At 50.1% G+C, this 13,095-nt stretch overlaps 1 protein-coding gene across 1 annotated transcript in view; it reads right to left on the minus strand.

Annotated features, from left to right (window-relative positions):
- SPTAN1 (spectrin alpha, non-erythrocytic 1) overlaps positions 1-13,095 on the minus strand; it is a 49,503-nt gene that overhangs the window by 26,161 nt on the left and 10,247 nt on the right. The window contains 17 exon segments of the mRNA XM_075324693.1: positions 149-271; positions 359-602; positions 681-862; positions 941-1,145; positions 1,237-1,392; positions 1,491-1,568; positions 1,712-1,822; positions 1,906-2,043; positions 3,986-4,087; positions 4,280-4,415; positions 5,115-5,269; positions 5,354-5,498; positions 5,647-5,780; positions 5,863-6,009; positions 8,175-8,315; positions 10,090-10,215; positions 10,339-10,578. Coding sequence (XP_075180808.1) covers positions 149-271; positions 359-602; positions 681-862; positions 941-1,145; positions 1,237-1,392; positions 1,491-1,568; positions 1,712-1,822; positions 1,906-2,043; positions 3,986-4,087; positions 4,280-4,415; positions 5,115-5,269; positions 5,354-5,498; positions 5,647-5,780; positions 5,863-6,009; positions 8,175-8,315; positions 10,090-10,215; positions 10,339-10,575 — 2,560 coding nt within the window. The 5' untranslated portion in view covers positions 10,576-10,578.

Consider the following 13,095-nt stretch of genomic DNA (forward strand, 5'->3'; position numbering starts at 1 on the left):
ACACTGAATATTTAAGGGGTTCTCCGCGCTGGACAATCCCCATTTCCTAGATAAAGCAGATCTATCTCACTCTGTAAGCCAGTAGTGTTTTAGTTCTCTGTAGCGCCACCACAGGAGAAGTGAAGCATTACGTCGTTCCATCACTTACCTTCAGTGATCATATTGTTTCCCTTCTGGGTGACTGCCTTAATTCGGGGCTCATGACCAGCGATCTCGGCCTGCAGGGCTTGGTGCTTCTTCAATAAGTTCTGAACACCAATCAAGTCTTTGCCTGGAGACGGGAGCAGAAGAGGTGTCAATGGAGGGTTTGTCACCACCAATACGAGACAGGTTATCACGGAGGATACCAGTACGTTACCCCTATTGGTGGAGGCTGCAATCGGTTCTTTTTCCCTTATCCAGGTTTCCTCATCTTCAATATCACGGAAAAGCTGCTGCAGACGCAGAGAGTCGGACAGTTTCTCCTTGCGAGCGACCATGGGTTCCTTTAGAGCGTCGTACCTCGCAACCAAAGCCTCTTGTTTCTTCTTGATGTTGTCGGCATCGAAGTGGCCGGCATCTTGGAACTGGCGCGCCTGGATGGTAATGCCGTCTATACGGTCCTGTATGGATAATGCAATCAGTCTCAGGTCTACAATTCCCTTCAAGGAGTCAATAGCGCCCCCTAAAGAAATCAGTACCTGGTGGGCTGCAACGTCAGCCTCCAGCAGAGCATGTTTCTTCTGAAGGTTCTGCACATTGGTCAAGTCCTTGCCGTAATCGTCGGACGCCAAGTGTCCCTCCACCTCGTACAGCCAGAGCTCGATGTCCTCCACGTTTCGGTTGAACTGTTGCTGTTGGTTGGCCTCACGCAGTTTGACGCCTGTGTAGAAGACATTGCCATAATATCGGGGGTTTCTACTAAACACCTTCCTTGTTCAGATGACGGGCAAGTTCTCACCTTTCAGATCGGTGGCTTCCAGAAGCCTCTTCCACAGGGTGATCACTTCATTCATACGTGCCGCCACCTCGTCAGATGCATAATGGTTCACGTCGATTAACTTCTGGCCAGAATTTTCCAGCGCGTCGATGCGGCTTTGATTAGCTGAGAGTTCGGCCTCAAATGCCTGGTGCTTCTGGACCTTACCCTGAAGATTGGATGGATCCTGGGAGGAAGCAAAGAGAAAAATCAGGATGATAAGTGCCACCAAACAGATTAGATAACACTATTAATGAAGATTGCCCCTCGGACCTCACCTTGTGGGCCTCGTCGGTGGCAGTCTTCATCTTCTCATTAATCCAGCTCTTCAGCTCATCCGAGTCCCTGAAAAACTGCTGGAGGTGGAAGGAGTCTGCCAACTGGGTGCGGCGGTACAGAGCCCGCTCGTGGAGGGCATTTCGGCGATTTAGGAGCTGCCAAGACAAGTCGCGGGACAATATATTATATTTAGGTCTAATATTACAACGAAGACCCCCCCCACCACCAAACACTTGGAAATGTTGGATCTTACCGCGTCTCTGCGTGTGGCCACATCGTCCATTGCATAGTGGTTATTCTGGATCAGCTTTGTGGCAAATTCATCCAGAGCCTTAAGGGTAAAAAAGTAAGGAAAGTTATTCCAACTTCTCCCGAATTTCATAGAGAATGAGGATTTTTTTTACACCATCAATATGTGCAGTCAACAGCGCAAGATGATATGTCCTATAGGGATCATTTCATTCTGTAACATACCGTGATTTTCTCCTCCTGGGCGCTAAGAGATTTTTCAAAATCTTCATGTTTCTTCAGAAGAGCTTCGACACTGTCCAAAGAGTCTCCCAAATCCTCGTTTAACAGAAAAGCCTAAAAGTACAGGACACGTCAGGTGGTGAAGAACAGATCTTTAACGTGGGCGATACCTAGACATGTTGGGTGAAGGCCCGCACCTCTTGTTTGCTCATCCAGTTGTCTACTTGCTCGGTGTCTCGGTAGAAGAGCTGAAGGTCCATGCACTGCTCGTACTGCTGCCTGCGGAGGTCCCACAGCTCCAGGAGAGAAGTTCTCTCCTCTGCCAAGATGGTGAGCTAGGAGTAAAAAAACCAAGGGATTTTATAGCCATTATATGCCGTCTGATCAGTTGGGTTTAAAAACTTGAAGAACCAACCAATCCTCATAATGAAGGGCTTGTAGTCCAAGAAGAGGCAGCGCCCCCCCCCCCCGCCCAAGAAGAGGCAGCGCCCCCCCCCCCGCCCAAGAAGAGGCAGCGCCCCCCCCCCCCGCCCAAGAAGAGGCAGCGCCCCCCCCGTCCAAGAAGAGGCAGCGCCCCCCCCCGTCCAAGAAGAGGCAGCGCCCCCCCCGCCCAAGAAGAGGAAGCGCCCCCCCCCGCCCCGCCCAAGAAGAGGAAGCGCCCCCCCCCGCCCCGTCCAAGAAGAGGAAGCGCCCCCCCCCGCCCCATCCAAGAAGAGGAAGCGCCCCCCCGCCCCATCCAAGAAGAGGAAGCGCCCCCCCCGCCCCATCCAAGAAGAGGAAGCGCCCCCCCGCCCCATCCAAGAAGAGGAAGCGCCCCCCCCGTCCAAGAAGAGGAAGCGCCCCCCCCCGTCCAAGAAGAGGAAGCGCCCCCCCCGTCCAAGAAGAGGAAGCGCCCCCCCCGTCCAAGAAGAGGAAGCGCCCCCCCCCGTCCAAGAAGAGGAAGCGCCCCCCCCGTCCAAGAAGAGGAAGCGCCCCCCCCGTCCAAGAAGAGGAAGCGCCCCCCCCGTCCAAGAAGAGGAAGCGCCCCCCCCGTCCAAGAAGAGGAAGCGCCCCCCCCGTCCAAGAAGAGGAAGCGCCCCCCCCGTCCAAGAAGAGGAAGCGCCCCCCCCCGTCCAAGAAGAGGAAGCGCCCCCCCCCGTCCAAGAAGAGGAAGCGCCCCCCCCGTCCAAGAAGAGGAAGCGCCCCCCCCGTCCAAGAAGAGGAAGCGCCCCCCCCGTCCAAGAAGAGAAAGCACCACCCCCGTCCAAGAAGAGAAAGCGCCCCCCCGTCCAAGAAGAGAAAGCGCCCCCCCCCCTGTCCAAGAAGAGGAAGCGCCCCCCCCGTCCAAGAAGAGGAAGCGCCCCCCCCCTGTCCAAGAAGAGGAAGCGCCCCCCCCCCCCCCTGTCCAAGAAGAGGAAGCGCCCCCCCCCCCCCCTGTCCAAGAAGAGGAAGCGCCCCCCCCCCCCCTGTCCAAGAAGAGGAAGCGCCCCCCCCCCCCTGTCCAAGAAGAGGAAGCGCCCCCCCCCCCCGTCCAAGAAGAGGAAGCGCCCCCCCCCCTGTCCAAGAAGAGGAAGCGCCCCCCCTGTCCAAGAAGAGGAAGCTCCCCCCCCCACTGTCCAAGAAGAGGAAGCGCCCCCCCCCCCACTGTCCAAGAAGAGGAAGCGCCCCCCCCCCTGTCCAAGAAGAGGAAGCGCCCCCCCCCTGTCCAAGAAGAGGAAGCGCTGTTATGATAACTTAGTAAAAACTTTAATAAGTGATGATATGTGCTCCCTACAGGATCTATATCCCACTACACTGATTATATGTGCACCCTGCAGGATCTATATCCCACTACACTGATTATATGTGCACCCTGCAGGATCTATATCCCACTACACTGATTATATGTGCTCCCTGCAGGATCTATATCCCACTACACTGATTATATGTGCTCCCTGCAGGATCTATATCCCACTACACTGATTATATGTGCACCCTACAGGATCTATATCCCACTACACTGATTATATGTGCACCCTGCAGGATCTATATCCCACTACACTGATTATATGTGCACCCTGCAGGATCTATATCCCACTACACTGATTATATGTGCACCCTGCAGGATCTATATCCCACTACACTGATTATATGTGCACCCTGCAGGATCTATATCCCACTACACTGATTATATCTGCACCCTGCAGGAACTATATCCCACTACACTGATTATATGTGCACCCTACAGGAACTATATCCCACTACACTGATTATATGTGCACCCTGCAGGATCTATATTCCACTACACTGACTGAATACCTTCTCTTTGACTTCTTCGGAGGCGTAGTGTCCGGCGCTCAGCAATGCTTGTCCGGCAGCATCTGCGGATTTAAAGCTGTCTTCATGGGCATCAATTTCACCCTGGATTAAAGAAGAAGGAAATGAAGTGGTTAACCGCGGCTTTATAGCACCAGGGACAGATGTGGACTAAATGGAGGCTCGAAGAGATTAGAGCTCTCCAGTGTCTACAGCGCAAATAGTGATCCCTACAGAGAGACCACAGCCCACGTCTGTGCAATCATGGCACTGCGGTCACGTTCACCATCTACCAACCTTATGCTCCTGGTGTCTATCGAGAAGAGCCTCAGCTCCAGCCACATCGTTGGCGAGCTCGTCAGCATTGATGAGGGCCTTCATTTCAGTCACCCAGCTGGTCAAGTCTCTAAAATCTGCCAGGAACCTCTGCAATCTGAGAGGAAAATATGGACACATTGAGTGACCCAACGACAGCCAATACAGTCCGTGTCACGGGTGACAGACAGTCATGTGGTTTCTGGCAATAGAAGGTCAAAGCATTTGGCTGCACGAAAAACTCCCTGACTTTCTATTGTTCCTGCTGTCAGTGCTCATTGGCATATGCAGCTTTCCTGCTGGATTTTCATCTCTCCCCCTTTTTAGACCCAGCAGGAGCTCGCCTTCCACCCAGCTGTTTATCATCAGTATTATCTTGGGGCTTAAATACTCCCTTCTTCACTGGACTGGTGCTGGTGATATTTTCAGTTCATTCTAGCTCGGGTTGCAAGCAGGTGGCTTGCACTCATCTGTGGTATTGTTGCTAAACTCCTGCCTGTGTCATCTGTGGATAAGCAGTTCATGCTTTTTTCCCACCCGTGTGTCCTCCTTGTGTCTTCCATAGTGTTTAGTGGGGTTGATGAAGAGCTCATCCCACCCGTTCTCTATTTAGGGTCCAGCACTAGGGATACCTAGGGTCAGTTATCTGGCTTGGCACATAAGTGTGGAACCTGTGGGTGAGGGACCCCAGGGACCAGCAGTAGGTTTGGTCAGGGGTCACTATCTCCCCCTTCCCTTTCGCCGCTCCCTTGGTACTCCCCCATACCTACCATGCCAGTCTGCTATTTATAAAGCAAGCTGAAGATTGGTCACTCACTTGTAGGAGTCATTGAGACGGGTGTGACGTTCTGCAGCCAATGTCCGGATCTGCTCCCAGTTAGTAAGGAGCTCCTCTCCCTTGACCTGGATCTGGGGAGCATTCTGGGGGTGCGACTGCTGCAGGCGATCAGATTCGGAGCGCAAAGCTTTCACCTGGTAATAGGAGAAATCATTGAAACCCTCAACGGCAGCTCTATGATGGTCTCTTACAGTGTGGAGCTTGTGGGGTGCACATACCTTCTCCTCTAGGGCTGCAAGGTCTCGTTCCAGACCCTCATGTTTGCGCAAAAGTGCTTGCACGCTGGCCAAGTCTCGGCCAAAGTCATCGGATGCCATCAGCTGCTCCTTCTCTCGGATCCAGCCAATGGTTTCATCTACGTCCCTGCGGCCAGGAATGGAGAAGGCAAGGTGAGACCTGACTGCAACGGGCTACAGCGACCAGACAGAATTCACAGCCTGACCCAGCAGCACATGGCACTATCACGTATCCCCCGGGCAGAGCTGGATAGTAAATAAACCCTGCTGCCGACCTGTTAAATCGCTGGACTTCGGCAGCTCCAAATAGCTTCCCCTGTCTCTGCAGTGCCAGCCCCTTCAAGCGCTGCCAGTTCGCATTGACTTCATCTTGTTTGGTCTTGATCAATTCCAGCTCCGGATGTTCCTCCTGGAGGGGGGGGTGAGAACCCGATAATGAAATCTGCCCCAACTTTCCAGACAAGTAGTGTTTAATTAGGGGGAGCAATTACCTGGGCCAACTTGCCGGCAAACTGGTTGACTTCATTCACCCTTTCCTCGTGAGCGGCCAGGTCCGTCTGAAACTCTTCAAACTTTTTCTGCAGAACTTCAACGTGTTCAAGATCTTGTCCCAGCTCCTCGGAAGTCACGATGGCCTCCTGGAATGGTCAAAATAATGTGTTATACACCATTTCTGGTGCTGCTTGAAGAACAAGTCAACATCCTATAGAGAGGTTAGGTCAGAGGAGAACAGTACTTAAGCCCGTGTCATCAATGAAGGGGCATAGGGGCCAGGGGGTTGGACCGGTACGATCAAATGCTGATGGATAAGTCTAAGGGTCAACCATTAGCAGACTTGGCCCTATCTTGGATCTCTTCATACCTAACTGACCAATCTTTCAGTGTCTCCCTCATCTCGCCCCTATTTTTTGGTGTCCCCCAAGATTCAGTCTAGGACCCCTACTGTTCTCCGTCTACACCTTCAGGCTGGGCCATCTCAGACTCCCAAGGCTTCCAGTATCATCTCTATACTGATGACACACAGATCTACCTCTCTGGACCTGACATCACCTCCCTACTAACCAGAATCCCACAATGTCTGTCTGCTATTTCATCCTTTTTCTCTGCGTGATTCCTAAAACTGAACATGGACAAAACTGAATTCATTGTCTTTCCTTCTCCTTCAACCTCAACTCCTCCAACAAGCCTTTCCATCAAACTTGATGGTTGCTCACTCTCCCCAGTCTCGCAAGCCCGTTGCCTCGGAGTAACCCTCGACTCTACTCTAACCTTCAAGCCACACATCCAAGCCTCTTCACCTCATGCAGACTACAAGTCAAAAATATCTCCCGGATCCGTGCATTACTTAACCAAGAATCAGCAAAAACTAGTGCATGCCCTCATCATCTCCCGCCTCGACTACTGCAACCTCCTGCTCTCTGGCCTCCCTTCTAACACTCTCACACCCCTCCAATCTATGCTAAACTCTGCGGCCCGCTTAATCCACCTCTCCCCTCGCTATTCCCCAGCCTCGCCACTCTGCCAATCCCTTCATTGGCTTCCCATTGTCCAAAGGCTTAAGTTCAAAAGACTAACCATCCGCAACCTGTCTCCTCCTTACATATGTGACCTATTCTCCTGGTAGCTACCTGCACGCAACGTCAGATCCTCACAAGATCTCCTTCTCTACTCCTCTCTCATCTGCTCTTCCCACCATCGCGTACAAGATTTCTCCCGCGCCTCCCCCATATTCTGGAACTCTCTACCCCAGGATATCAGAGTTACCTACCTTAGAAAGCTTCATAAAGAACCTAAAGATCCACCTATTCCGACAAGCCTTCAACCTGCAGTAACCTTCAGTACACTACAGCATCGCACAACCCGTTCTACACTCATCTACTGTATCCTCACCCATCCCCCTCAGTCCACTGCAGCGTTGCACGACCAGCTCTATCCTCACCTACTCTACCCTCACCCATCCCCTGTAAACTGTGAGCCCTTGCGGGCAGGGTCCTCTCTCCTCCTGTAGACTGTGAGCCCTCGCGGGCAGGGTCCTCTCCTCCTGTAGACTGTGAGCCCTCGCGGGCAGGGTCCTCTCTCCTCCTGTAGACTGTGAGCCCTCGCAGGCAGTGTCCTCTCTCCTCCTGTAGACTGAGCCCTCACGGGCAGGGTCCTCTCTCCTCCTGTAGACTGTGAGCCCTCGCGGGCAGGGTCCTCTCTCCTCCTGTAGACTGTGAGCCCTCACGGGCAGGGTCCTCTCTCCTCCTGTAGAGTGTGATCCCTCGTGGGCAGGGTCCTCTCTCCTCCTGTAGAGTGAGCCCTCGCGGGCAGGGTCCTCTCTCCTCTTGTAGACTGAGCCCTCGCGAGCAGGGTCCTCTCTCCTCCTGTAGACTGTGAGCCCTCGCGGGCAGGGTCCTCTCTCCTTCTGTAGACTGAGCCCTCGCGGGCAGGGTCCCCTCTCCTCCTGTAGAGTGTGAGCCCTCGCGGGCAGGGTCCTCTCTCCTCCTGTAGACTGTGAGACCTCGCGGGCAGGGTCCTCTCTCCTTCTGTAGACTGAGCCCTCGCGGGCAGGGTCCCCTCTCCTCCTGTAGAGTGTGAGCCCTCGCGGGCAGGGTCCTCTCTCCTCCTGTAGACTGTGAGCCCTCGCGGGCAGGGTCCTCTCTCCTCCTGTAGACTGTGAGCCCTCGCGGGCAGGGTCCTCTCTCCTCCTGTAGACAGCTTGTTGTACTTTTTGCGTGTGTGCCCCTTTTCCCTTGTAAAGTGCCATGGAATAAACGGCGCTCTAATAATAATTAATTAGCGTCTAGGACCCTGTACTCCATACCTTGTCGTTGATCCAGTCCAGGACGTCTTCACATTCCCGCAGGTACTGGACCAGCTTCTGGGCCTGCTGGAGCTTCACCCCCTTTTCTTGCATCTTCAGAAGCAGCAGCTCCCACAGACGGTGCAGCTCAACTAGACGAGTCTGCGGGAGAAGGACAAGGTCACCATTAGTGGCTTGCAACCACGAAAGGAACAGGATCACATCTTCCAGGTGAGAAAAAGCAACCGAAAAACTCAAACAAGTCACTAAATAGGAAAAAAGGGGGGGAAAGTAACAGAAGTTCTATGTTGCTTCACTATAGATGTGCAGGGACTCTGTGCCAAAATATGGCGCCTCGTACTGCGCCGAATTATGAAGATCTCTACAACCAGGCGCCTATAGAGGTGCAGAAGGGCTCCTATGGGTGGTTATTACACCATTATACCCGGCAACTCCATAGACCACATAGTGGCTGTTCTTGGGTACTGCAGCTCCCATTCACCTCAATAGGAACAGAGTTGCAGTACCAGAGATTGGCCACTACGTGGTGTATGGAGCTGTACAGTTGATCGATGGGAAATATTGTGTGTCGATCGTCAATATTCAAGTCCTGGACCACCCTTTAATTTTACATGATTCGTACGGAGGGGTAATTAGAAATCTAACACTATATTAGAGCCATGTGTATAACTATATACATATAACACTGGATTGCGGCATCATGAGCCCCCTCAATATTGTAGGGTGGGATATCAGGGAACACACGGTGCAGTTTGCAGAGAGTATTGATAGAGATCATGCAGTAGCAAAGTAGGAAATGATCACTGCAGGTCCAGACATCTCCACCTACGCGTATGTGAGAGCCGACTTGTATAGCGGTCACTATGGGTCGCTGGGCGGTCCGGTATGGCGTGAAAGACTAAACCACAAATATGCAAGTCACAAAAAAAAGTGTCGCCTCGTCTGGCATAAGCCGACCACATAGGGACGGATCAACGTCCATTTATTATGGTGAGAAAGTGTTAAAGGGGCCATCACAGGAGGGTCACTATGGCATGATGGACGGCTGCGTGCAAAAACCAAGGGCTCAATGGGGGCTTGTTATAAATGATAATGAAGTTTGGATTTTGGGCAATCTCAAAATAGGTTAATAGGATGGGTGATAAATGTATGTTTACAGGGTGGTCCCAGGAACGAGATTCACCTCTATTTATTGCCTTTGGGACTTTGTGGCAATGGCCGACCTCTGCACTTGGCCATTTTCAGCAGTCCTATAGTCAATGAATGGAGTGAAGATCACTGGTTGAACCTTTATTCACTGCCTTTGGGACTTTGTGGCAATAGCCGACCTCTGCCCTTGGCCATTTTCAGCAGTCCCATAGTCAACGAATGGAATATAGATCACTGGTTGAGAACCTCTATTCACTGCCTTTGGGACTTTGTGGCAATAGCCGACCTCTGCACTTGGCCATTTCCAGCAGTCCCATAGTCAACGAATGGAGTGAAGATCACTGGTTGAACCTCTATTCACTGCCTTTGGGACTTTGTGGCAATAGCCAACTGCTGAACATGGCCATTCCAGCAGTACCTTAGACAATAGATGGAGTGAAGATCACTGGTCAATGAACGGCAATAAGAAGTTACCCCTTTTTTTGAGAATAACCCTTTACAGCAGACCCGTCCATTCCCCAGACTTCTCTATATTATACTGTTTTGGGCCATTCCCCTGTTATTCCTCCTGGAAATGAATTAATAGATTGACAAATGGGCTTTACCAGTTGGCAGTGTGTCCCTACCTCATCTAATACTTGTCAGCACTGACCGTGTCGAGGGTGTAGGGATGCCGGCTGACCAAAAAAAGTGTCCAGGAGGAATAACAGAGGGAGCAAGGTATATTTGGGCCTAACATTTACCAGCGGCCGCCTCTGATACTTACTCTGATGGTCTCGGATGCAAAGTGGGACTCGGAAATCATGCTGTTTCCGGTGTTGTCCAGTTTTACAATGGCGCCGGCGTTGGCCTGGACTTCGGCCTCAAAGGCCTGGTGCTTCTGCAGCTTTCCCTGCAAGGAGATAAACCTATTAACCACTGCAACATACCCCCAATAACAAACCCGGACCCCTCAGTCCCCATGTACGACACCCCCCCCCATGCTATAACTATCCACCTCTGCAGAGCATCTCACCTGGAGGTTGGTTGGATCCTTGTAGTTCTCATCGGATGCGATCTGCAGCTTCTCCTGGATCCATTTCTCGAGCTCGTCGGCGTCGCGCTGGAAGAACTGGAAGCGGTAGGAATCCTCCAGCTTCGCCCGGCGGAGGGTGGACAGCTCCTTGAAGCGCAGGTAGCGGTCCAGGACCTGCTGGCGCCTCTCCTGGATGTCCTCCGCCGTCTCCAGCACTTTCACCCCACTTGAATCCATTTTCTGGAAGAAACGCACTTCTAGTAAGGAATCAAAACATGGCGGCTCCACATCTGCTGCAAAACTACTACTCCACCATTGCAAAGCAGCCCCCCGCCGCAGCGAATGCGGAAAGTCATGGGATCAATACTGCGTCCCGCTGAAGCCGCGCACAGAAAAAAAAGCTAAATGCGCCACTTTTAAAAACGCCCAAACATTCATTCATGCGATGAATCCCTATAGAATAGAATGCATATTTATGGCCGATGGATAACAACTAATACAGCAGCATTCCTTTGCACTAGAGCTGCGTGCATTATCTCGGTGCCCGCGATTGTGGATATTTTGGGCTTTTTACCCAATAAAGCTGTCAGAATGGGCGGATGAGAGGCGACAATGGAGCCGGACAGATGGGAAGACTCGCATTCCTGCAGCGGGGGCCACACCTAGAACAGTTCCCCTCCCCCACACGGTTTTTCTTGCTTCCATCTCCATGCTGTAATGTTCACAGCCACATTCCTCGCTGTTATCGCATGGGAAGGGGGAAAGCAGCCAGACGGCAGCTGCCATGATCGCCGGTGGGACTGGAGCCAGGGGGCTATGTAATGAAGCTTTAGGTATCTGCACTCAGACCCTGCGGTGTATTAGCTGCGGACCACCAAGAAATTACAAATCTGAAGGCAATGACACTATGCAATGGAGGAGATCAGCGGCAAAACTGGAAGACATGGTGGAACTGTAAAGGGGGCTGGCCACCATATAAATTAGCTCATGGCCAAGCCTGCCCCAAAAAGAAAAAAAAAAAAAATTGCCTCAGTGCACATTCATCTCTGTATATATACACTATAGATGGGCAATAAGCGCCATGGAATAAATTGTGCAATAATAATTTTTAATATTTTTACTTCTATAATAATATTTTTAAAATGCCGATAATGAAAAATAACACTAACAATTTTAAAAATATTTTAAATACTAATATTTTAATAAAAATTAAAAATACTATTTTAAAAATAATAATATTTTACAAATATTTGAATAAAATATTAGTATTTTTCAAATATTTTAAAAAATATTTTATTATTATTATTACATATTTTTTTAAAAAAATCAAATTTTTAAACTACTAATTTAAAAATAGATTTTTATAAAAATAATATTAAAAAATACTACTAATATTTTGAAATCATATGTTATACAAACATTAACAATAATAATTAATAGTGCTATATAAATGAATAAATATATTATTTTATAATATTATATTATATCATTCGTAGTATTAATACATAATAGTGATATATAAATGAATAAATATTACTATATTATAGATTTTTATTATTATTAATAATATATAATAATAATAATAATAAATATACTGCAGGTAGTAAAGCTGAATAAAAAAAAATTCTGACCACTGTTCGTCATCTTCCAAGACATGTGCACATTCAGTTTGTCTGAGCATGCATGAATTCAACATTAAGCCACTGCCAGATACCTGTTCAACAAGAACAAAGGATCAGGCATGTTGACATCTAACATGCCCAGTTCTTCTTTCTCCTCCCAATGTTTGGCCCCGTGTACATTATATAGTGGGGCAGCATTAAAGATGCTTCCAGTTCTCTAGAGTAAAATCTCATGTGGTCGGACACCTTAGGCCACGTTCATACAAATGTGTGTAGACTGCAATCAATATCCACCATAACCCCCACATAGGTGCTGCGGTTACTTTGCAGCCAGTCTTGGCATCTGCCATATAATACAATGGTGTGAACAAAGCCCTAAATCTAGTGACATAGATGGAGAGTGAACTATTCCTACATGCAGGCCAGAAGGAATGGGCATATTTTGATTTCAACATGTCTGACCCTTTTTGATCCAAACATCCACCAAGGAGGAAGAATAACCAAAATGGGAAGGCACCCCAGCACCAAACTATTGGGCTCTTGCCCTAGTAAAAGTGCACCCCATCCCTGCCTTATATCCCCCCTATATATCAGAGGAGTCACTGCAGACCAGACGTACGGGGGCATCAGGAGCCCACCTTATGGGAGTTTGGCTTTTGTGCTTTCCCGGGCTCATGGTGATTGTAGCAGGAAGACTAGGCCGGATCGCCGGTCATGTTGCTCTGACAGTTCCGGGTATATTTGGAGGGTCTGATCTCAGCCCCCACCCTGTGATATGTGCAGCGATAGGCCCCATCCCCTGTTGTACGGTTTCCTGATTGTTTGCGTCTGGAATGTGGAGGAAGGACGTGCGCCATTTTCTACAAAGATAAACACTGGAAAATTCCAATCATTTTCCCCCTCACTTCTAGGAAAGCTGAGTGACTGCTACATCCACCGTCACCCAGCTTTCCCACCGCCCTAGCAATACAGGCACACCAACACCACAGAACTACTCTCAGCAAACTGGACTCTTGGAAAGTTGGGTGACAGCTCTTGTTGGAGCTAGAATATAGGCAATATGGATTGTAACCCAGCGTATCAGAAAAAGATTTAGGCCATGTGTCCACACTGCGGAAAATGCGCGGATTTTGCC

The sequence above is a fragment of the Anomaloglossus baeobatrachus genome, chromosome 9 (assembly GCF_048569485.1).
Source record: "Anomaloglossus baeobatrachus isolate aAnoBae1 chromosome 9, aAnoBae1.hap1, whole genome shotgun sequence".
Lineage (NCBI taxonomy): Eukaryota > Metazoa > Chordata > Amphibia > Anura > Aromobatidae > Anomaloglossus > Anomaloglossus baeobatrachus.